General features: G+C 44.8%; 1 protein-coding gene across 3 annotated transcripts in view; it reads right to left on the bottom strand.

The window, feature by feature from the left end:
- LOC144787463 (membrane-spanning 4-domains subfamily A member 4A-like) overlaps positions 1 to 24,648 on the bottom strand; it is a 380,273-nt gene that overhangs the window by 93,674 nt on the left and 261,951 nt on the right. For all 3 annotated transcript variants that reach the window (XM_078665340.1, XM_078665342.1, XM_078665341.1), the window contains exons 3-4: positions 15,352 to 15,477; positions 4,995 to 5,051 (exon numbers count right to left, since the gene is read on the bottom strand). In XM_078665340.1, the coding sequence (XP_078521466.1) occupies positions 4,995 to 5,051; positions 15,352 to 15,477 (183 nt within the window). The remainder of the gene's footprint in view (positions 1 to 4,994; positions 5,052 to 15,351; positions 15,478 to 24,648) is intronic.

Genomic DNA, 24,648 nt, shown 5'->3' with positions numbered 1-24,648 from the left:
CTATTGCCCAGAGTTGCAGAGTGGGACCCATGGTTAGCGTAGGCACCTAAGCGAGAATTATCGAGTCCGCGGACATTGACCCAAGACCCTGCCGCGTCGGGAATTGAACCCTGGTCCCGGGCCGACCTCTGCTTCAGGGTCTGCCGCTTCTAACCAGTGAGCCACACATCTCCACCATGAACCGACAGGTCAACACCATCACCTCCAGCTGCTTCAGCACCCTCCACATCCTTCGCAAGACCTTCAAAAGGACCCCCCTGAGTCAAGGAAGACAGTCACCCACGCACTCATCACCAGCAGACTGGACTAAGGAAACACACTCTATGCCGGCATCAATAAGTCCCTACTCCGCAAACTCCAGACAATACAGAACACCGCGGCCAGACTCATCCTATGCATCCCCCAGCACAAACACATCAGCCAACACCCACGAAGACTCCACTGGCATACCGTGGAGAAAAGAGTCACCTTCAAAATCCTCACTCACGCCTACAAATGCCTTCACAACAATGGACCCATATACCTCAATGACAGAATCAACTTCCACATACCCAAAAGAAACCTCCGATCTTCCAACCTCGCACGGGCAGAAACCCCGCACATCCACAGAGCCAGAGCAGGTGGCCAAGACCTGGAACGAGCTACCAGCACACATCAGATGCGCTCCCTCTCTGAACACCTTCAGGAAGACTCTCAAGACCTGGATCTTCGGCTAACAGATCTGCACCCCCCCCCCCGCACCCCCACCAGTGCCTTAAGACCCTCACGGGTGAGTAGCGTGCTTACAATTCCCCTGATTGATTGATTGATTGATTGAGGAGAGAGAGTGACGATGCAGGCACCAATCACACAAGTGTCCATCAAGAAGTGACAATCATCTTTGTCTCTCTGCCTGGCAGGAGAGGTCCTTCACGAAGTTTTACCTTTAGTGACCAGAGGAGATAGTGGTCCAAAAGGGTCTGTTTAGCTTCTGGCAGACAAACAGTGCATCCTGCTTGTGAACACAGGTGCTATTCGGCCAGTGGGTTAGTAGATGAATGTGCCATTCTCAATAAACCTTCACGATGATGAGGCATTCAATTATTTAGTATGCTGGAGTATGCTCATGGTTTGAATGGTTGTTTCAGGCTGTCACGGGACCCTCATGGGGTGGATGGTTGTTTCAGGCTATCACGGTGGCCTCATAGGTTGGATGGTTGTTTCAGACTGTCATGGTACTCTCATGGGGTGTATGGTTGTTTCCGGCTGTCACGATACACTCATGGGGTGGAGGGTTGTTTCAGGCTGTCATGGTACCCTCATGGGGTGGATGGTTGTTTCAGACTGTCACAGTGCCCTCAAGGTCTGGATGTTGTTTCAGGCTGTCACGGTACCATCGTGGTCTGGATGTTGTTTCAGGCTGTCACGGTACCATCGTGGTCGGGATGTTTGAGGCTGTCAAGGTACCATCGTGGTCTGGATGTTGTTTCAGGCTGTCACGGTACCCTCATGGTCTAGATGCTGTTTCAGGCTGTCACGGTATCATCAAGAGCTGGATGGTTATTTTAGGCCTTCATGGTACCATCATGGTCCAGATGGTTGGTTCAGATACACTTGGCATCCGAGAACTTTAAGGACAGGACGTCAATAAAAGTTCTAGTCATCAAGAGTAGATTATGCAAGACAAAGCTTTTTTACTTGGCATTTGCTTAATGAATAGTTTCCATTGTGTGTTTTTTTTATTGTGACTGATATTTTAATAATTGCCAATTTACATTATTCCTCTACAGCAACAGGAAGTAATTTCAACAAACCCCGATGTGCAAGAGCATATAGTACATAAGGTCTAAATATGTATTATTTATTATAATGTATTCGTGAATTAATTTATTTATGCAAAATAATGTATGATCATGTATTTAATAATATCACAGTAAGTTAGTACTTTTAAAAATGAAATGTTTAAATAAAAAAAATAAAAAAGATATAAAAGTATATATATGATTTATTATTTCATATATCGTATTGTTTATGGGCCCGATTCACAGAATGAATTTAAGACTCAATCCTAAGCTTACTACTATTGTTGTATTCACAGAATGCACTTACTACTTTTGGCATTCACAGAAGTAACTTACTACTTTTGGTATTCAGAGAAGTTAGGATTTTGTCTTAAGTCTGTCTTAAGTTTGTCTTAAGACAAACTTTAGACAAAATCCTAACTTCTGTGAATACCAAAAGTAGTAAATTCATTCTGTGAATGCCAAAAGTAGTAAGTGCATTCTGTGAATACTAAAATAGGAGCAAGTTTAGGACTGAGTCTTAAGTTCATTCTGTGAATCGGGCCCAGCGTATTTAATATTTATGTTTTGTTATATATGAATTATTTATTTATAAAAACATTTATTTCATTTTAGCAGCAAATAGCAATTTCGGCGAACTTGATTTGCAAGAGTACAACATACACAAGGTTCAAAACATTTTGGGTGAGTAAATTTAGGATTTGTAGAGGATATATATTCATAATGAAAAGAAGATTGGGACGCAGTTCAGACACTAACCATAAATATTGTAGTATATAGATCATCTATACATATTTACTTCATAAGCAGGAAGGGGAGAAGAAAGCAATAGGAAATAATTCTGGCTACTTTCCAGGATAAGAAGGTGCAAGGGCAGAGCAGGTCTGAAGGTGCACGGGGGGAGGTGGAATGAAGGTAAGGGGGTGGCTTCCAATAATATGGATCAAAGGATCAGAATTGCAAAGTGACAGAGAGAGATAAGTCACAAGTGGATTTAACTCGGCTAACCCCAGGTTGGACAAAGGAAGTAGAAGAGGTCAAGGGGCAAATCATCCCTCAAACTTCGCAGCTTTTGCACTTTGATCAAAGTGTGTGATCAGGGGCTTCAGCTGACTTCTTCTCTGGTAGTCCTAATGAACAGTATATGCTTGTCGAGTAAGTCAATCGATCCATTGGGTATGTGATAATGTGTCATGGTGCAGAAAAGCAAAGCTACAAAAACTATAGCGGACATGTTTTGCGCTGACTTGTAGCTTGTTCTTGGCACTAATTACCGTTGCAAATCAGTGTGATTAAGCGCTAAATTCTTGGCATCAATTTACTGTTTCAGAGGGCCTGGTCATCTCATCTCTTTGTGGTCAGCCTCAACTCCAAGACATCATCCTCAGTGCGCAGAGAGGTAGGAACATGTCCATGGCTGTCGACCCCCTTGAAGACATGATTCGTAGTTTGTACGTCGTTTTACATCCACATCGATAGCCAGCAAATTTGGTTATGCTAATGAGAGGATATTTGGGCAGGTTGTAGAGAGTCCAGTATAAGGCTAAGAAAGCATAAACTACTGGAGAAAATTAAACACCACAAAAGCGATTCAGTGCACACTTCAGGAGCCCCGGTCTGAGCTCCTGGAATCCTCTTGAGAGGCAGGCCATCGGCAGCACACAATGGACCCACGAAGGCCCCCCGATGCTTGCAAAGAAGCATTAACACTTGGAATGCGAGATCCACATAAATGTCTTCACTTCATTACTCAACCAGCTAAAAGAATCCACTCCTAGCAAAAGGATGAAGCCTAACTTTGGTGCATTACCCAATGCTCAAATCCCATGCGTCGAATTCAAAGCTGGCCCTCCGGAAACAGTCTTCTCTATTGAGCAGCGGACAGCATTATTCTCCACGGTGTAAAGGTGGTCTACACCCCAAATTCAAGCTGGCCTCACATGTCACTCTTACTTGGTTCTTTGCAAGTGCCCACAAAGTCATGGACTGTTCTATCTTCTCAGTAGCAGAGAACACAAGCTTACGCATTTATGCCGGAAGCGTACCACCTCCAATACTCATCAGTCCAGCACTAAAACAATTTACACATTCAGGACTACACAGTAGAAAGGGGGCCCAAATCCCATTGTTCTTACACTATCTGAAACCACCACTGGTCCAAACAGTGACCAAAAACGGAAGTCTGTCAATAATCATCACATTCGACTTTTTGTTGCCGTTGGAGCAGGTATGTGTCAGTGTCCTTTTGTAGCGCTCACTCGTCATAGAACATTTCGCAGAAGTTTCCAACATACAACTAGTGTACTTATATCCAGGAAGTTCCAGTTGATTCCACTTGGTCTGAGGAGGCTGGTGTGAGTATCAGTGTAAAGGGGGTACTGCACTCTATAAAATATACCATAATGCCATCTGCCCTTCTGTGGGCTCCCTCACTCATTTACAAACTAAGGAAATGTCATTTTCTGAAATGCAGAGCAAGAGCTGCTCTGCTTTTGGGAAAAAAGTCTTGAGACAGAACAGACGCAGGAAGGAGTGATATTGAAAGGTAATATATTGGAGACAATAGGTCTCCAACAGACAGCTAAAGCTGTCTTAGCGAGATCTAGAAAATAAAAAAACAGTCACATAGAATTGCTGATAAACTTCCTACTAAAAGAAACCAGTCCAGATCACTTCACTTTATGCAGCAATAGCTTGCACGGTCTATAAACTTTTATTCACTCATTCAGCTATTTGCTGCTATTAGCAAGCACTACATGTATTGTAAGGGGAGCAAGCAAGGTATTGCACGAACAAGTAGAATTAAAATAATAAATTAAGTGCAATGCCCATAGCGCCCATACCATATATAGGGCAGCCCCTTTGACATCTTTCCACCTTTAGTCATTCTGCCTTACGCAAATCGAAAGCAAATTAAAGAGGATACACAAAACTGACACATGCAGAGCTTAAACAACACAAAAGTATCAAACTCAGTGGAAATACAAAAATATATACATGCAGGCACTCAAGACAACACATGTACACACTGCACCAAAGAAAATAAATGAAATTCACCTTCACTCATAGCATAAACATATAAAAGCAGAACCGAACAATCAAATGCATTAAGAAGCCAAACAAATATATATACATAAAAGGAAGTCCCACAATTCACACACACTCATCTCATCTACAAACCCACTCCTGTCAGATTCTCTATGAATGACTTACCAAGGATGTCTTTGGACAGCATGCTGTGACGACGGACAAGATTCCTGAAATCGTGTACTGTGAAGAGAGAACGAGGCAGCATTAGTAGGATATAATAGTTAGGATTCTGCAATCGCTGTATAAAGTCCTGTCTCTAAATTCTTTATAATACATGAGATTCAGCAATCCCTGTATCAAATGTCTTTATAACACATTGGATTCTGCATTCCCATATAAAAGCCCGTCTCCAACTTCTATATAATACATGGGATTCTGCAGTCCCTGTATAAATGCATGTCTCAAATTTCTTTATAATCAGCGTCTTGTGACGCACCCAGTCACCAATTATAAAGGAAAGAAGTCAGATCTCCACTATTATATGTTATTACAGTTGAGTTCTGATATCACAAAGCGAACTGGCTGACCCAGCAGCCAAGGTGAAATGTTGGTCAGGTCATGAAGCATAATTGGAGCAGCTGTTTAAAGCAACTGAAACGAACCAATGATTTTCCTTCGTCTGCTCTATTTTCTAGCTCACAGTGATGAGTAGAGAGAACATGTTTATTTTTGCACTCCTTGGATAATTAGAGAAAATGTAGAATCTTTCTGCATTTCTCTACACATTCCAACTTGTGCAGTTTTTTTTTAAAACTGACTTCTATTGAACTGTTTCTAATAATTGTTTGCAACAAATATCTAACAGGTTTTTGATGTATTTACTTGTGAACTATAGGTTTCTTTTTTTTTTTATTCCAAAATTCTTTATTGTATATAGAAAAATATAATTTTACATACAGGGACGAGGCTTATACATGAGTGGAAGAAGAAAGAAGAAAATAGGCTAAAGAGGAGAAAGGAGGAAATAAGGAAAGAAAAGGGGGGGGGGGCGGGGGGGAGCGATAGTCCGTACTCTTGAGATCATTCGCCAGTTCGTAGTCTCATAGTCTCATAGTTCGTATTCCGTCCATTGGTGTTCCATGGCATTTGTACGTCTCTGTGATCAATCGTCTTGTGCCCCGCGCCCCGGGGGGACAGTGGAGAGAGATATAGATAAAGTAGGAGATGTGCACGGTGTTCTGTTATCACAAAACTATTTCAGCAAGCGCCCTCAGATGTATCTTGTTCACGCCTACGGTGGCTTGTGTGATGACAGGTAGTGGTCTAAGGACCCCCACATGGTCGACTGCTTGTGCGTTTTCGGTGTGTGTTTTGCTGTGATGTTGTCCGCCCCCCTGAGGAACGTGACCCAGTTGAGCCACGCCTGTGGAGCCGCCTTTGATGTGTCCTTCCAGTTAGTTAGGACTATTTTGACTGCGGCTGTCAGCAGGAGATCAATGAGGTCCCGGTCCTCTGTCTTTGTGATTGCCTGGGACGTGAACCCTAGGGCCAGGCTTGTGAGGTCTGTTTGTATGTCTATGCCTGTGATCTCGTGGATAAGTGTTCTGATCTTCCCCCAGAAGTCCTTGATTTTTGGGCATTTTAGTAGGAGGTGTTCTAAGTCTCCCCTTTCTTTATCACAGTTCCAGCACACGTCGCTGTCTCTAATGCCTACGGTGGCTAATCGGGCTGGTGTCCAGTATGCCTTGTGTATCAGCCAGCGGCTATTCTTTTGTTCCTTGCTTTGTTCATTTTCCCCTTTATTGTCATTACTGTCCCCCGTATGGTCGCTTTTAGGGCGTCCCATAGTACCTCTCTGGGTGTTTCTGGTGTATCGTTGATTGTCAGATACTCTTTAATTGCTGTGTCTATCTCTGCCCTCGCTGATGTGTGTTGAAGAAGGCCGTCATCGAATCGCCACCTGCATGTTGGCTTTTCGTTGTGTCTGCCTGATAGGGATAGGCTTATATGTGCGTGATCTGATATTGTTCTGGGTCCTATCTCTGTGTGGTCTATGAGGTGGGTGTGTGTTTCTGACATTAGTATATAGTCTATCCGACTGTAGGAGTTGTGGGGGTTGGAGTAGAATGTATATTCTCTGGCGTCTGGGTTGCTTAGGCGCCACGGGTCCTTAATCCTCAGTTTTGAGCACAGGTTTCTAAGGATGTTAGGGCCAGTAGTTGGGTAGCGTCTGCAGGGGTGCTTGTCAATTGCTGGGTCAAGAACTTGGTTAAAGTCTCCGGTGACGATCAATAGGTCTTCCATTGGTAGGTTGTGTAACTGGGCACCTATCCCCTCCCAAAATTGTTTATCCTCACTGTTGGGGCCGTATATGTTCGCGACATGGTAGGTCTCTCCTGCTCTCTTGAGACTGGTCACTAGTGTCCTACCCTGGGTATCTGCTTGGTAGCTTGTAAGAGACAGGTTCGAGTTTTTGCTGATTAGTGTTATTACCCCATTCTTTTTGTTCTGGGCTGGAGATCCCACCACCTCCCCTATCCAGTTAGCTCTTAATCGCGGGATGTCTGCCTCTTCTAGTCTGGTCTCTTGGAGCACGTAGATGTCGCTTTTGAGTTTCCTTAGGTGTTCGAGCACCTTCCTTCTTTTTACAGGGCTATTCAGCCCCTTGACATTTAGGGAGACTATTTTGATATCTGACCCTATGCTATTCTGGCCGTTATGTGTCATTAATGCTGCTTTGTGTTCGCTGTGCTGGTGGGCTACCATTATGCTCTTTTGTTCTCTTCGTCATGTGCCTATTCATGTCTTCGGGTTTCCCTTTGCTCCTACTTGGTGCGAGTGTGAAAGAGAAGTAAAAGATGCAAGAGTTGCAGAGAAATGAAAGATAGTCAGTAAGCCCATGTATAGAACCCCCCCTCCCCCTTTCCCCCCCTCCCCACTCCCCCATTCTCGCCTTCCCGCCCCCCTCCCTCCCTTACTTGCAAAAAGGGTGTGCGACGACAAAGTTCCTCTGCCCGCATCATCCCTGAGGTAGAGTTGGTTTCTTCTTTGGCTGTTGGTGTGTCTCTTTGCTCGGGTCTCTTTATGCCCTTCAGTCTCTCTATTGCCGGGGCAATTTCTTGTCTTTACATTGTGAGGTAGATACGCTGTTCTGTGTTCCCCTGCTGAAGCTTGACGTGTGTCTCTTACTCCGACTGTTCGTTCAGCGGCGACGCGCTCCTCTTTGCTGCCCCTGGGCTTTTGTTCTCCTCCATGTCCTCCACTGCTGGACCTTGCAGGTATCGTTTTAGAGCCTCTGGGCATTCAAAAAACATTGTCTTCCATTTGTCTGTTACCTTGAATTTTGTTGGGCTGACGAAACTGAACGTGGCTCCTCTTCTCCGCAAGGTGTCTCTTTGTGCCAGGAAGCCCTTCCTTAACTCCACTGTCGGCTTTGAATAGTCCTGGGTCAATACTATCTTGTTGCCGGCCCACGTTAGATTCTGATTTTTCCTGGCGAAGGCGAATATGGCTTCCGTCTGATTTAGTCTCAGCGGGTTGCAGATTATCGCTCTTGGGCCTCTGCCTGTGGCTGGTTTCCCTGCTGGTACCCTGTATGCTTTTTGTACCTCGAAGCCTCTTTGGAAGGTGATACCTGTAAGTTGTGGGATCATCTCCTCCAGCATGGCGGCACAGGAGCCTGCCTTATCTTCAGCCCCTTCCGGCACTCCTAGTATTCTTACATTCCCCCTTCTTGCCCTGTCGTCCTTCTCCGCCAGCTGTTTTTGTACAGCATTTGTGGCTGTTCTCAGCTCTGCTATGGCCTTGGTGTGCCTACTTGTTTCATCTTCTACCGAGCTTATTCGGCTTTCTACAGCTTCTATTCTCGTGTTTGTTTTGTGGAGGTCCGCTCTTATGGCCGCCATCTCGAGTTGCATGTTCTCCAGCTTGAGTTTTGTCTCTCTTCCCACCTCATTGCCTTCGTTCACTTTCCGCAGGATGGTCTCCAGAGTGACAGGCTCGCCTCTTGCTTTGGACGGGGACCCTTGGTTGTCAAATTTTGGTTTCTTCTGCTGCTCACTTGTTGGTTTCCCATCACTGCCAGCCATTGTTCTGATGCCCCTTCTTGACAGGATGTTGACCAGCCTCCCTCCCGCTTGTGCAACCTTTGGCGTGCTCGTTACTTTTGGAGTAGGCGGTTGGGCAGCTTGTCTGTATCTGCTCGGTTCCCTGATGTGTCTTGTTCTTGTTTTTGCCTTAGGTCCTGCCAGCGTGCAGGCTGCCCTGTTCACAGGGCCCTTGGCTCTTTTGCGTCTCTGCCTTCGTCGAGGAGATGTCAAATCTTGATTTGCCTGGTCTTTGTTTTTATCCTTGCCCCCTCCAGCGCTTCCTTGTCTCGTAGGACCCTGCGCGGGTCTTTTGTGCGCTTCAGTGGCCTTGGCACTGCGTTTGTCTGTTCCTCCACCTCTCTCCCTTGATTGTGGCGCCGACTATTGGGGGGGATAGCTCCACATTTCCTCTGTTCTTTCCCCTCGATGGGTGTGGCTTGCGTTTTGGTGCCTTCCCCCACTGAAAGTGTCACTGAGGTGTATTTGTGCACCCCTCCCTTGCTTGCTGCTACTAGCTGCCTTCAAACTGCCCAGTATCGCTTTGTTGATGAGCGCTGGGGGACCATGTGCCTTCTGTCCGCTTCTTCTCTTTTACTTTGCCCTCGTTTGTTCTCTCCTATACAGAGGGCGGGGGCGGGGAGCACTTAGTCGCGCTTCTTTGGCTAATTCCGGCCGCTTCTTGCGCCCGCACTCGCTCCCCTTCACCGGCCTCGAAGCAGCGCGCTTCGCTCTTGCTGCCCTTCACCAGCCTCAAATCAGCGCGCGAAGCAGCGCGCTCCGCTCTTAGGCCTCCGCACTTGCTGCCCTTCACCAGCCTCGAATCAGCGCGCGAATCAGCGCGCTCCGCTCTCAGGCCCCCGCACTTGCTGCCCGTCGGCTCCGGTTACCCTTGTGGGTTGTCCGTGCGGTTCCTGAAGGTATCGCTTTAAATTAGAGGGCTCACAGGCGGGGTCCGGGGGTTTACCTTGTTATTGTGAGTAGGGGCATGCACAGACCGGGCTCTCTGCCCTGTTCGCTTCCGGGTCTCTTGCTGACGCGTGTTTCCGCTTCCTCTCTCTCTCTTGTTCCGGTCAGTCAGTCGCCTTCTTCTTCCGCCTCCAACCTCCTTTGATGGCCGCCTCCGTCTGGCACTTCCGGTTTGCCTCGTTTGCCTCGTTTGATACTGCAATCCCGTGATCCCTGCTATCACCCCACAGGTCCTGCGGTGATGCGTCTTTTCGATCGGTGAGTGCTCCGGAGCTGTCTCTGTGCTTCAGGTCCCACTGCTTCTGTTTCTTTACTTCATTCCGCCGCAATTTTACTTCAGCAGTTCTGGTTCTGGCTCTCAGGTCAGACTTATGTCGTCTGTCAGCCGAGTGCACTTATAATCGCTTGTGCCCGCTTAAGCTTGGTGCTCTCTGGTGGGGGTCCGGGGAGCCAGGTTCCATACCATGCCAGGCTCAGTTGCACCTTGGGCTCCTGCGTTTACTCTGAGGGTCGATCGCTCGTAGCTCTTCACTCCTTCACCTCTATCGGTCTGCCCAGGGATCGGTTATCTCCTTCTTGCTCTCCTTGCGGGCACAGTTGCTGGCACTAGTCTGGAGTCAGTCTTTTATGGCACAGTCGCCATCTTGCCTTCCCCTTCACTTCTTAGTTCCTTTTCCGATTGCTCTTTCCTTCTTGTTGTGCCTTCCGTGTGCTTCCTCCAGGGCTCACCTTGTAGCTCTTTCGTTCATATATCGTTTGGTTCTTTTCCGAGGTTCAGACCTCGGGTTTGGCTGCTCAGAATCGCCTTAGTTGCTCAGGGATTTGCGGAGCTCCGGACCTAGACGACCATCTCCTTTGTCGTCCAAGCCACGCCCCCGTGAACTATAGGTTTCATTTTTATTCTTCCTGTTTTCAAACATGCTCATTCTTTCATGTGAAAAAGCTACATACCAAGGTTTTAAGTGGTGTGTGGGAAAGGTGATGGAGGGATCATGTATTATTTGGTATAAAGTACTTCCTGGTGTCCATGATAAGGATATTGCAAGTCATCTCAGAGTTCCATAACATTATAAAGTAACTCAGCTTCGGCCTCGGTCTTCTCTATGGTTATGGAAATCCTCTGTGACGTGCAATAGCCCTATAATGTACGGCAGGGGGTACTTTATCCCATATATAATCCGCGATTTGTGACACAATCAGTCATCAATTATAAAGAAAAGAAGTCAGAACTATAATAAATTATTACATTTGAGTTCTGACATCACAATACCTGCTGTCAGAGCCTGTAACTGAGTTGAAAGGCAGGTCAGGTCACAAAGCAGCTGTTTAAAGCAATGAAAATTAAACTTTGCTTTTCTTCTTCTGCTCTATTTTTCTAGCTTACAGTAACAAACGGAAAGAACATGTTTATTTTGTACTCTCCCTAGATAATTATAGAACAGTTAAAAACTTTCTGCATTTTTCTATGTATTTTGAGCTACTGCAGCTTTTTGTTTTTATATTGACTTGTATTGAACTGTTTCAAATACTTTTTGCAATAAATATCTAATGGGTTTTTGATGTGTTTAATTTTGCATTTGAAGTTCTATTTTTATTCTTCATCTTTTCAAACATGCTCTCTCTTTCATATGAAGAGCTATATACCAAGGTTGTAAGTTGTTTGTGGAAAAGGTTATGGTGCAACTCATCTGATCAATACCTCACTCCAACAAGGAGTTGTACCCCTGAGTTGGAAGACGGCTGTCGTAAAAGCCCTACTGAAGAAACCTTCTCTCGACCCTGAGAATCTGGCGAACTACAGGCCCATTTCCCTACTCCCAGGAGTCAGCAAGATCGCGGAAAAATTAGTCAATAGGAAACTCTCGCAGTTTCTGGAGGCCAATAACAAACTAAAAAGTTCCCAGACCGGCTTCCGACCAGGGCAGGGCACCGACATTGCCCTCCTGGCAGCGGTAGAGGAGGCCAGGGCACTACTGGATGGGGGAGGATCAGTGGCAGTGATCCTCCTCGACCTTAGTGCGGCGTTCGACACCGTTGACCACCAACTCCTCATCGAAAGATTGGCAAGAGTTGGAGTGGAAGGTACAGCCCTATCCTGGCTTTCATCCTTCCTGGCCCAACGGACCTATCAGATCTGGGAGAAGAACGCCCGCTCCTCCGAAATGCCCCTCCAATGTGGTGTGCCCCAGGGCTCTTCCCTGAGCCCCACATTATTTAATATCTATATGTCCACATTGGAGGAGGTTATCACCCCATTCGGAGTGAGCGTCGTCAGCTATGCTGACGACACACAACTAGTGGTGTCTCTGTCCCATCCTAAACAACAGAAAGCTGATCTCTTCAACTGCCTTACGCAGGTCCACCGATGGATGAATAGATCAGCCTTAAAGCTAAATGGGACAAAAACCGAGGTCCTCATACTTGGTCCAAAAGGAACCTCACTCCCCCTGGACATTTGGCCAGCCTGTCTAGGTCCTCCCCCCGATCCAAAAAAAGAGGTAAAAAGTCTGGGTGTATGGATTGATTCTGATCTCTCATTCACTTCGCAAGCAAAGAAGGTAGCAGGGACCTGCTTTGGTTTCTTAAAATCTCTGAGGAAAGTCCTGCCCCTTCTCCCCCCCAAGTCCCAAAAATTGCTAATCCAAGGTCTCATAATTTCGAGACTAGATTACAGCAATGTGATTTATTTGGGCGCTCCTGAAGCAACCCTTAATAAACTCCAGAGAATTCAGAACACCGCTGCCCGGATTATCACAAACACCCCTACCAGATCATCTGCTAAACCTGCTCTCAAACTTCTTCACTGGCTCCCCATAAGGGAGCGAGTCAAATTCAAGGCCTTGTGCCTCGTCTACAAAACTTTGCATAACCAAGGCCCCCCAGTCCTTAGCAACTTTGTCACTCCTTACATAACCACTAGATCCCTCCGGTCTACTGCAGAAAACCTCATCAATACTCCAAGATTCAGGAAAGCCCGATCAGGAGGAAGACGCTTTTCGGTACAAGCTGCTCATCTTTGGAATTCACTCCCTCGCGACCTGCGTCTTGAACCTCAATATCTGCGCTTCAGGAAGCAGTTAAAGACGCATCTCTTTCCCTAGTTTTTTTTTATGCCCCCCCTGCTTGAATTCTCACCCCTCCTCTCTTTTGCTCTCAGCTCCTGGTCCTCAGGTCTGCAGAATTAGGATTTTTAGCGCTGGGATACCTCCGGGTGACTACGCGCTTTATAAAAAAATAAATAATAATAATAATGTATTATGTGAGCTAAAGTACCCCCTGCTGCATAGAGGGATTTTGCAAGGCACCTCGGAGTGCCATAACGTTATGAAGCTACTTGTCCTTCGGCCTCGTTTCTCTATATGGTTATGGAACTCCTAGTTGACTTACAATATCCTTATAATATACCGGAGGGGGTACTTTATCACTTATATAAAACTCACTCAGGACCAAGAGGGGCCCTCAGATTGTGTACACAGATAAGAATTAATTTAATGATTATATAAACAGGTTCAATAGGGAGTAGCACCAAACTATTTATTTATTTTCATGGTTTTTATAGCAAGGCCTGTGTCCATCAGAATATCAGAGCACACAGCAAAAACAGTAAGTATATGCTGGATATACAGTGAAAGACATTATAAAAATACAGAAGTGAGAGGCATGGTTGATGGCCATGCAATCCATAGTCAAATCACAGATTTCTACTCTGATACTGTAGCAAACATAATCTTACATCTGGCCAGAGCAGCATGCACCTTAGATATGAGGAACCGATGTGGAGCTGAACAGTGTAAGACATGAGTGGAGTGTTTTGGTTCCACCACTGTGAAGAGGCCACCACTTCCTTTCTCTAAGAGGAGAAGTTAAGACTCACCTCCTGCTGGTGGGGCCTCTGAGAATTAGGGAGCATGTTTAAGAGAGTCTTGCGTCTTGTACCATGCAAAGTGGTATATGCGTGATGCAAGACACTGAGTCAGATTTATGAAGCCACGCAGAGCCACATTGCTTGGCTTTAAGCTGCCTCATAAATCTTGAGTAAGACAACACAGCACAAATCACTGTCGCCCTGCTCTGTGCAAGGGAGGTGTTCCTTGGGTGTTGCTGTGGGTGTTCCCATGCAACTTCCATGGGTTTTGATGCATTCCCAGATTTACAAGGACTTGTAAACCTGGGAATGCGTCAAAATGTTACGCCTCCTCAGGGAAGGCCTAATAAGGAGAAATATATTTATTTCTGCTAGTTTTTGCCTCTCTCTATGTGTGATGCATTCTCCAGCACACATAGAAGGAGGAAACGCCTCTGGATTGTTTTTGTGCAGGAAGGTGTCCCTTCCTGCATGAAAACAATCTTGCCTACAACACAGGCACTGTTGCACCATGGGGCAGATGGAAAGGACAGAGATGCACCGTATCAGATAAATATAGTGCATCCCTGCCCTTTCACTTTGGCGTGGGGGTAAGCGCAGCATGGTGACTTGCTGCGCTGCCCTACACCAAAACCCCATGAATGAGGCCCTAGGAGTCCGAGACGTTTAATGGGTAGAGACAGCAAACGGCCTGCCGTACTACATCCCTCGATACAGTGTACAGAGGTAAATAGGTTTTCCCAAGTGGTATCCGTTGGCATGTGGTATGAGCAGAAAGGCTAGACTCTAGTCGAAAGTGCATGTGGTGTGTGGGTATATATAACAATAGAATCTCATAAAAAAGTTTCAAGGTGTTAATCAAATTTAAATATAAATTTTAACTGACTAATCAGAAGCAACAATGATCAACTCTGTTGTGGGTGCATGGCGACGCTAAACCTAAAATAAGATTTACCAAGACAGGCGAGCCCATCTTGGAGTAATGCAAGGCAGCACAAGTCACTGCCCTACGTTACTCTGCACTGGGAAGTGTTCCATGGGTGGAGCGTGGGTGTTCCCACACATCAACCCATTAATTTATGCACATTACCATGAGCTGAAGACCTGGGAATGCGTCAAAATGCTACGCCTTCCAAGGGGAGGCGGAAGAAGGAGAAATATGGGTATTTCTCCTAATTCTTTTCTCTTTCTATGTGTGTTGCATTCTGCAGCACACAGAAAGAGGAAAAAGCCTTAGAGGATTGTTTTTGTGCAGGAAGGCGGCCTTCCTGCACAAAAACAACCCTGTATAAAAACAATCCCGCCTGCAACGCAAGCACCCATGCACCAATGATTGGAACCTTTTCTCCCACCCTTAGTTCAATTTGAACTTTATCACTGAAGTTAGAAGAAAAACGTTGTTTTGTATAGCCGCTTCATGAAGGTCGAGTTAATACTTTGGGGTTCGGCAGGATACCTATTGTTGTTGATTGCTCTGCACAAATTTAGACTGATGCAGCACTAAGAAACCTATGCATTGTACATGCAAGTTAAGCAAAATGAACCCGTGCCGGTGAGTTGAGTGTCTACAGCACATGTAATAATGAGTGGTCGGGCCATTTCTAGCACTGCGTGACCTTACCAAAGCTCCAGACCAGACAGGAAGATTCATGGAGAGAGCTGGGGAGCCGAAGTTTACTCCGTGTCCCACCTCCTGCAGTATGATTCCAAAGCTGATCTGGAAGAGGCCAGTTAGGATCTGTGTGATCTGAGAAGAAACGTGAAATTAGCGACCTACTGATCTCAAATTTGGCGATTAATAGCACAGTTCAACAACACATACACCTTTCTCAGCGTCAGTGTATTTACTTAAAATTGTTGCCATCTGGTAGGCCTATTCACAAAGATTACTCACACTTGTGAATAATTTACACATGTAAGCTTACTCCTACACTTTTGAGTTACTTTAATACTTTTGGCTTTTCACCACTTACAAGTGTAAAATTACTCAAAAGTGTAAACTTAAATTCCTCCAGCTCCTGAAACGGGGTGAAGACAAAATTACTACAGCTAATAATGAGCAGTCGTAAGTCCAGCACGACAGGCTGCCAACCACTGATACGACAACAACCTCCTACAAAATATAATGAAGGAAAGGACTTAAAACTGAACCCCATAGAAAATAATGGTAAATTAAAATAATGTATTTTGACTTAAAAAATATATTTATATATATGTGTATATATGTATATATGAATTAGATTGCATGTTATGTTAAAATACATTATGTAACAAATAAATATTATTTATTAATAAAATATTTTATGAGCTTTAAAAAAAATTAAATAAGTGTTAATACTTTTTTTTAACAAAATACAATTAATTTGAATTATTTCTATATATAATTGTTTACACTTTTAAATAGGTAATCAGAAAATCCCTCTATTAACACTCTACTATAGCTGGGATTTTCTTGTAATTAATTTAAATTACATTAAATATTTCAATTAAATAAATATTTAATTCAAAATTAAATTAATAGTGCTGTAGCATATGTTTTATTTTGTCCTAACTTTAAAATAAATACATATAAATGCATTACTTAAAAGTTAAAATAAAATTATATTCGTACTATTTTTTTTAAAAGTTGAATAAATCTTTTAAATCTTCTCTAAACTTTACTGTAGGGACATCTCAGCCCCAGTGGCAGAAACCTCCTTATGGTGAAGTATAGGAAAAATAGATAAGATTAGTAAAATTGAAAAAAAAAAAGTAAAACTATTCTTATGTTAATTTTGTTTAAATTAATTTTATATATTTATTTTAAATGTAAAAAATAAAATAAAACAAGCTTTGGCACATTTAATAGGTCTCGCCTATGCAATACCTATTTGCTTTGTTAATGTTATTTTTTTAGCCATGATATACAGCTGCTTTGCAGCATGGCTGGAAGTAAGAAAAAAGTGATATAATGCAGTCAAAGTTGGCTGTGATTCTGTACAACATGGCTAAAAAACACATTGATTAAGCCACTGTGCATGTGATAGCTGATTGGCTTTGTCATTGTTTTTTTGTGGCAGAATGGGTGTGGGTAGGATGAGGCAAGCAACAAAGGGTGGGAGGTGGATGGGTGGGATCGGGCAAGTAACAACGGGTGAGAGATTGTGAGCGGTTGGTCAGGGTGACGGGGCAAGCAAGAATGGAGGGGAGGTGGGACAGGGAAAAGATCAATGGGTAAGCAACATTATGGCAAGCAATGACGCAGGAGAGGGTGCAGGACAAGCAAATATAACGGAGAGGGTGAGGTGAGGGCAAGGGGAAGCACCACGATGGAGCAAGCAACTACGGGTCCTATGAAAGTAATATTGGCAGATTCAGAGCACAAACACCATCCCCAGCTGTGTGAGGGATTCCTGTTGATTCCTCTATGAGGGTGCTGACTTTGCACAAGTACGCATCACATCAAACCAGTTCACATGCATTCCAGACACCTAAGGTTGGCGCCCCGCACATCTAGCCTCTGTTCAGGCCACGACGATCACTGGCATGTACACAGAAACACAAACCCACATACCAGCTTATGAACAGGTCAGTAAGTAGTTTCTCAATTTGCTTTCCATTCTCTCTCGCTAAGCACCATTTTAACTGAAGTGACAGCAGACATTAAGCAGAATCCTCCTATCTGAAAACATTCCACATTTTACTTCCATGTCTGGAAAGCCTGCTCCTTGATGGAGTGTTGCCCACATACCAAACATTCCCAAGGGCCCTGCCTCTTTGGCAAGGAATGCTAGCTGCAGACACTGTGTGGTAAATATATAAGTTTAGTACATTCATAGGTTATTACCTTTTCCCATTGGGGAGGATGGCGATCAGCCACACAGGGGCTCTTTGTTGAGGAAAGGTGGCTTCATTGAGGTGCCTGCTTATTCTGAACACAACCATTCAATAGATGTTTGGGCCCCAGTTTCAACAATGCCCAAAGTTTAGGGTGAGGCCGTAGTGCCTTGACACCTCTCGCTCTTTCTTAGCTCTATTCTTACACTTAACTTGACATTCTGCCACCTGTCCTCTCCGCCAGGATTAGTGAGGTCTTACTGTACCCAAGTACATCATTTTCAGCAACTTCCAATTAACACAGAACGCAAAAATGTTATTGTTCCATCTTGTTTGCTAACTTTCCCACTCAGAAATAACTTGCTCTAAGTGTTTATATCTGCCCACCTCTCACTCTTCCTTCCTTTTCTCGTGCACACATTCTGCGCCACTTTCTTGAGGGTGCACAGGTCTACCACCACTCCCCCGAAGGATAGGTGAACCCAGTCCTTTCTAAATAGCTCAGGTGTGTCTTACCTCATTAAATGATTTATTACCCCCAGCTCCTAACATCTCGCAAAATCCTCTCATCATATTCAGTTCTCCTCTAGCTTTGTCTACTGTGGACACTTTCCATGCCTCCCTTCAAACTCACCTAGGTAACAAACGTCTCCACCAAGTCCCGCATCCTGGCACCATCTGCGCACTCCCATCAGTCTCTTTTTCACCTTCAATAATGCCAGAGCTGTCATGTTTACTAACTCGTAAACTCTGAAGACACGCAGTGGAACCTATGGGAGGCGGTCTGGGTGCTCCAGAATGACACACGGGAAATGGAGAGTTAAACCGGGTGTGGTCTGGCTGGGTAGAGGGCACAGCAGTGGATTCCCAGTGGGTGAGTTGTGAGTTCATTACATGCAGTGTTATTATTGTTATTTATCTTCTTGAAGTATCGACTATTGGGCTGGTGATGGAAGTCACACTCCTCAGTACGAGTGGCCCGCTAGAGATGTCCTTATTGCATGGGGTCTGCACAGAGGGTCATTGTGAGCCTTACGATGAAGGAGTTTTAACTGTACAAGTGCGGTCTATCAACGTAACACCAAATTGTAAATACTAATAAAGATACTTAAAAACATTTTTTGTAAATTATTCTCACAAAAATGGAAAACCCCCATAAGGGGGCATCTTTTCTTTTCCTTCAGTTCCTAAAGCATTGGCAGGAGATCCTGTTTGGAGGGGTGGATGATGGAAAAACAACGAGTGTGAGAGAATGTTACACGAGCTGCTGAGGGTGACGGAGGAGCTAGGAGTACATTTGGCTAGTGAAAAGACTGAAGGGCTACCTCTGGGCCCGATTCACAGAACTAATTTAAGACATAATCCTAAACTTACTACCATTTCGGTATTCACAGAAGGCACAAACTCATTTTGGTATTCACAGAAGTTAGGAGTCCTAACTTTAGGACTCCTAAATGCCTTCTGTGAATCCCGAAAGTCTTAAAGTTAGGATTTTTCTCAGTTTAGGAGTAGTACTACTCCTAAAGTACTACTCCTAAACTGATAAATATCCTAACTTTCAGACTTTTGCTATTCACAGAAGGCAAGTCAGGAGTCCTAACTTCTGTGAATACCGAAATGAGTAAGCGGCCATCCTATCTTCTGGAACTGTTGAGCCCTTATATCCCTGGGCGCGAGTTGAGATCCTCCGGGAAAGGGCTGGTGAAGGTTCCTAGGTTTAGAAGAGCTCGGATGGGTGGGCGCTCCTTCCGAGTACAGGCTGCCCAACACTGGAATAGACTCCCATCCGAAATGCGCTCAGAGGCTTCGGAACGCATGTTCCGGAAACAACTAAAAACCTACCTCTTCCCTCCGATTAGAGAGGGAGGGTGTTAGCATGGGAAAAGCTGGAGGGAATGATTTGTCTGACTAACTTGTGCTAGCCACAACATAGCGCGGGGACACACTGGCCTCAGTGTAACCAGGCGCTCTACAAGATTTATTATTATTATTATTATTATTATTATTAAGTGCCTTCTGTTCATACCAAAATGAGTAAGTACCGCCTGTGAATACCAAAATGGTAGTAAGTTTAGGATTTTGTCTTAAGTTAGTTCTGTGATTCGGGCCCAAAGACTCTAGCATTCCTTGGAATAGAGTTGGACTCCATGAAGATGGAAAGCTGGTCACCATGAGATACACTGACTCAGCTGTGAGATCTACTAACAGTGAACAGATTGATAAAGTGTGCATTGAGAACAATTTAATTTTAATTTTATTTATTTTAAAAGTTTTATATAGCGCGGACAAGATCTTTGCAGATATCAGAGCGCTTTACGTAGAGGGGTACATGAGGGGGCATAGTCATACAAATAAATCAAATCAAATAAATCAATAGATCAAATAGTACAAATAGGTTACAATAGGTTTCATAGAGGGGTACATAAGGGAGCATAGTCAGACAGATAAATCAAATCAAACAGTACAAATAGGTGACTGCAACGCCAATCATGTGAGTGATGAGACAACTCATACAAGTAGGCAAAGGGGTAAGCAGATACATGTAGTACAGATCGGTGCCGAGTATTAACAGAGTTCTAGATACTGGTTCCAGCGTATTTAGCCATGAGGATAGCTTTTACTTCTTTTTTTAAAGAGTGTAGTGGAAGAGATAAGCCTGGTTTCTGGAGGGAGTGACTTCCAGATCCTAGGTGCCATTCCCGAGAAGGAGCGCTTGTATGTTTTTTCCTTCCGGAATCTTCTCGGTTTCAGCAGAAGATTGTTTGTGCCTCTAGTGTTTCTGGTTCCGCCAGAGATTGTCAGTTTCTGAGCGAGGTAGCCGGGTGAGTTTAGGTGAACCGCCTTGTGTGTCATGCAGGCGATTTTCAGGTGTATTCTGGCTTCAAAAGGCAGCCAATTCAGGGTTTTCAAATCAGGGGTAATATGGGAGTGCTTTTTTGACCCAGTGATGAGTCTCGCTGCAGCGTTTAGGGAAGCTCTTAATGGTGCGGTTGTGGTTAGGGGGAGTCCGCAGAGGGCGGTGCTACCGTATTCAATTCGAGGGATGACTATTGCTTGTACCGCGGTTTGGAAGTCTTTGGCTGGGAGGAAGGGTTTTAGTTTCCTCAGAGTATTGATCTGGAAGTTCGCTCCCTTAGTTGCCTTGCTGATATGTTGCTGCATGTTAAGATTGGTGTCGAGTGTTATGCCTAAAGATTTTGCTGAGTCCACGATGGTGGGTTGGACATTGAGAGCGGTTAAGTGTCACTTGGATGCTAAGGTACATCCACCTCTTCCCATTGACTTTCCATTGAAACCAATGGAAACTCCATGACGAGCTGGGCTCGTCATGAGCGTCGAAGGGGTTAAGCCAAATTTGAGTGGTGGAGATCTTCGCTGGAGGTGAGATCAGAAGGAACTCTGTTTTCAGGGCATTGAGTTTGAGGTGGTTATCGGCAAGCCAGGATTGGGTGCGTCTGATTGTTGAGTTCAGGAGCAGGATGTCATTGGGGGATTGTAATTTGAGATAAAGTTGGGTGTCATCGGCGTACATGTGAAAGTGTACATTGGATGCTTGTAGCAAGGTAGTGAGTGGTTCCCTGACTAGGTTGAACAGAGTTGGGGATAGAGAGGAGCCTTGGGGGACGCCTAGCGTTACAGGTATTGGCGAGGACATCTGGTTGTTGCTCTTGAATTTCTGCGACCTGTTGTGAAGAAAGGAAGTGAACCACTTGAAAACAGTTCCAGATAAACCCATTCTTGTATTTAGTAGTTCTAGCAGATTCTCATGTTTAACGGTGTCGAATGCTGAAGAGAGGTCAAGAAGGATGAGGAGGCAAGTGTCGTTTTGGTCTAGTATTTGAAGAGCGTCGTCAATTATGTGAGTCATGGCAGTTTCTGTACTGTGTCCTGCTCGGAAGCCTGACTGGTGAGGGTTGAGGAGATCAAATTGTTCAATGTGTTTAGTCAATTGTAGTTGTGCGCATTTTTCCAGCAATTTGGCGAGAGTGGGAATATTGGTAATGGGACGGTAGTTGTTGAGATCAGAGGGGTCGGCTGTGGGTTTCTTTAATAGAGGTGTGACTTGACCAACTTTGAGGGAGTCAGGTATGCTTCCTTGTTAGAGAGAGCTGTTGATAATTTTAGTCCAGAGAGGGATAAGAAAGGGGGTAAAGTCTTGAGAGAGCGCAAACTGACCTAAATGTATGAGTACATCACACTTACCTGTAGTAAGCCCAAATCATGAGGAGAAATGCCATGAGTGCTAATAGTATTTGTAATTATATTCTGAATGTATAGCTAATGTAGAGATTTAAGTAGAAGTGGAACTAATACAGAAATGTGTGACACTATATGATTTTAGTAGATGTGATTATTTCTGAATCCATGTCGTGTAGCTGTTAAAATGTAAGATGGTATGTGGTTAAACGCAGAATGTGGTAGGCCTCAGGGCCAGAGCTAAAAGGGAAGGTGTTTCTTTTCACGACATAGATTGTATTAATGTTTTGGTCATTGCATTAAATGGGCCATGATTTATAGAGATGTTTACTGAATAATAGAATAAGAGTATTAACATGCTTTAATTAATGAAGAAGTTGAATGCTATAATCATGATGAGAAATATTGTAGGCCTGAAATGTTTTAACATTGATTTACACGTACATGTCTGGGCCAAGAAATGTTGCAAGCCTTTTTGGAAGTCTATGAGAGTTGGGTTCTTGGCTGCAGATGTCTGTCTGCAAGGAAAGGGGGGATCCAATTATAAAGGAATGAATAGAGGTCTGTTCAGTAGACGGCCCAGACATGGAGGAGGGTTCCGGAATGTTTAAGGGGTATCAGCGGGCCGGAGAAGAGTCTGAGAAGCAAGGTCAACTCTAACGTATGAGGCCCAATACAAAGCATCATGGAAAAAGCCAGAAGCTACACCACGTGAGGGGCGTCTCGCAAGGGGCGTCTCAAATGTTGTTGACTGTTTTGTATTAGGGACAGCACCCCTGGGTGGGGTTAGAGCAGATACCTGAGGACCCTTTAGAGAGCGGATGGGTAGGCAGAGAGGGGTCATGACTGGAGAACTATAGGTTTTCACCAAGAGACTTAGAGTGAGTGACTTCCCTTGGGGGTTATTCACTGCTGACACCTTTGTTAGGTTGGGACTTGGTTAAGTAGGGATACCATCTAGAGCAGGGTAGGGACAGCCTAACCTGTGCGTTTTCCTCCAACTTAAATGAAGGAGAGATATGCGTCAATGCTGATAGCTTTATTATTCTTAGAACTTGTGTTAGTGATTTCCGTTGCTCGTCTGAGGGCTTTCAGAGAACACATGTATGTAGTTGGACCTGTGTATCTCGTGAATCTCATTCTGAGATGCCTGTATTTGCAGCTTATCATATCTTTACAATAAACTTTTGAAAGCTAGAAGTTGTTTGTGATCTTTGGGAGCAGAGTCCTTTATTGGGTGAACTAACTTGCAGAGAGGTGCACTTTCTTTCCTCAAAGACAGGCAACAAAGGTTCAGTCGACCAGATCGAGGTTTAGATCAATAGATATAAGGTATCGATCAAAATCTCGCCCTTCCAGTTGGTAGCAGAGGATGGTTGCCTTCTTGAGGACGGTGACCTAGGCCAGGTTAGCTTACCCCAAGGCCCCTAGAGATCGATGATCGGAAGAACAGCCCGCTGAAGAAGATCCGGATGACGTGAGACAGAAAAGGCAGCAGTATCGGTCGAGAGTGAGTATAAAGGGTTATGCGTGTTAGATTGCGGTGTTTTGTATTGTATCTATGTTGTAATGTCTGGCGGAGTTGAATGTCTGTAGAGTGACTGTGGAACAGGTTGTGAGCGCGCGCAACCGGTGGAAATCTTAAGTTCAAGGAGAGCTTAAGTGGTTCGGGTGTATCGGACACCCAGAGTAATTGTCAACTAGTGTGAAGGGGGTCATGAGGTACCATTGATCACCCGAAAGACCGAGATAGGGGGAATGTAAGAGTGAGTGCGTGAGTAACGGACGCTGGTCGGAGGTTACTGTGTGTGTAAGCAACCTATCAGAGAGACAATAGACATTTCGTCAGTTGTGTTGACAATTACATATAGACTGTGGACGTACAGTCGAGAGAAGTGACCGCTTGGTCGGAAGTAGTCATTTTTCGGTGTATGAATGGGACGCATGCATAACCGGGAGACGAGTTGAGAAAGGAGGGGTGCTGCTGCGAAGCGGAGAAAAGTGACGTCAGAAAGTGTCGCGACGTGATTGGCCGACCAGAGAAAGACCGCGCTGTGATAGGCCAGCTAGCAAAGACGTCAGACAGGGTCGCGACGTGATTGGCCGACCGGAGAAAGACCGCGCTGCGATAGGCCAAGCTAGCAAAGCCGCGACAGGATTGGTGGATTGTCATCAGGAAGTAAACAGAGTAGCGAGGCTGGATATTGTGCGCATAATTATGAAGTGTTTTAAATGGCTGAGAGCGGTGTTTAAAAAAGAGAAGCGGGGATCGTATGAAGGGGAAGAAGCCCCGCCGGAGGGTACGCCAGCTCGTTACATGGCAGTGAATGTTGGGCTGCATACGATCCTTTGGATATCAGAGTGGAGTAAGATTACTGAAGGAAATGAGGAACTGACGTTCCCGAAGTACGGGACGTTCAGATTAGAGGTGTTACATCGATTAAAATCAGTCATGACCTCAATGAGACCCTTGCCTAGACCGACCCAGTTTGAAGCTCTTGATGCATGGATTAGGGCAGCGCATGAAAAGAATATGAACAGACGACAAGAAAGGGTGAAACGATCGGTAAGGGCAGTACAGGATGCCAGGTGGGATGCGGATGCTAAAAGATGGAGAGTGCATAACATGGAAGTAAATAAACTGTATCCAGTGTTAGAGGTGCCCGTAAATAAAAGCCCCCTAGAAGAAGATGATGAGAGCGAAACAGAGGACAGCCTGATAAACAGATTATTGACAGACAGGCCACCCCCGTATAATAGGAAAGGGGGAGAGGTCGAGCATACAGAAGGAGAAAAGGGGGGCAATGCAGGAGAGCATAGACCGCTTCCCAGTTCAGAGTGGGATCCTGAGGCAAAGAAAGAGCTGTCCCAGCCTAGTCAGGTGCAACAGGTAGTCGGGAGGTTT

The sequence above is a fragment of the Lissotriton helveticus genome, chromosome 1_1, assembly GCF_964261635.1.
Source record: "Lissotriton helveticus chromosome 1_1, aLisHel1.1, whole genome shotgun sequence".
Taxonomy (NCBI): domain Eukaryota; kingdom Metazoa; phylum Chordata; class Amphibia; order Caudata; family Salamandridae; genus Lissotriton; species Lissotriton helveticus.
This window is presented reverse-complemented; position numbering and strand designations above follow the sequence as displayed.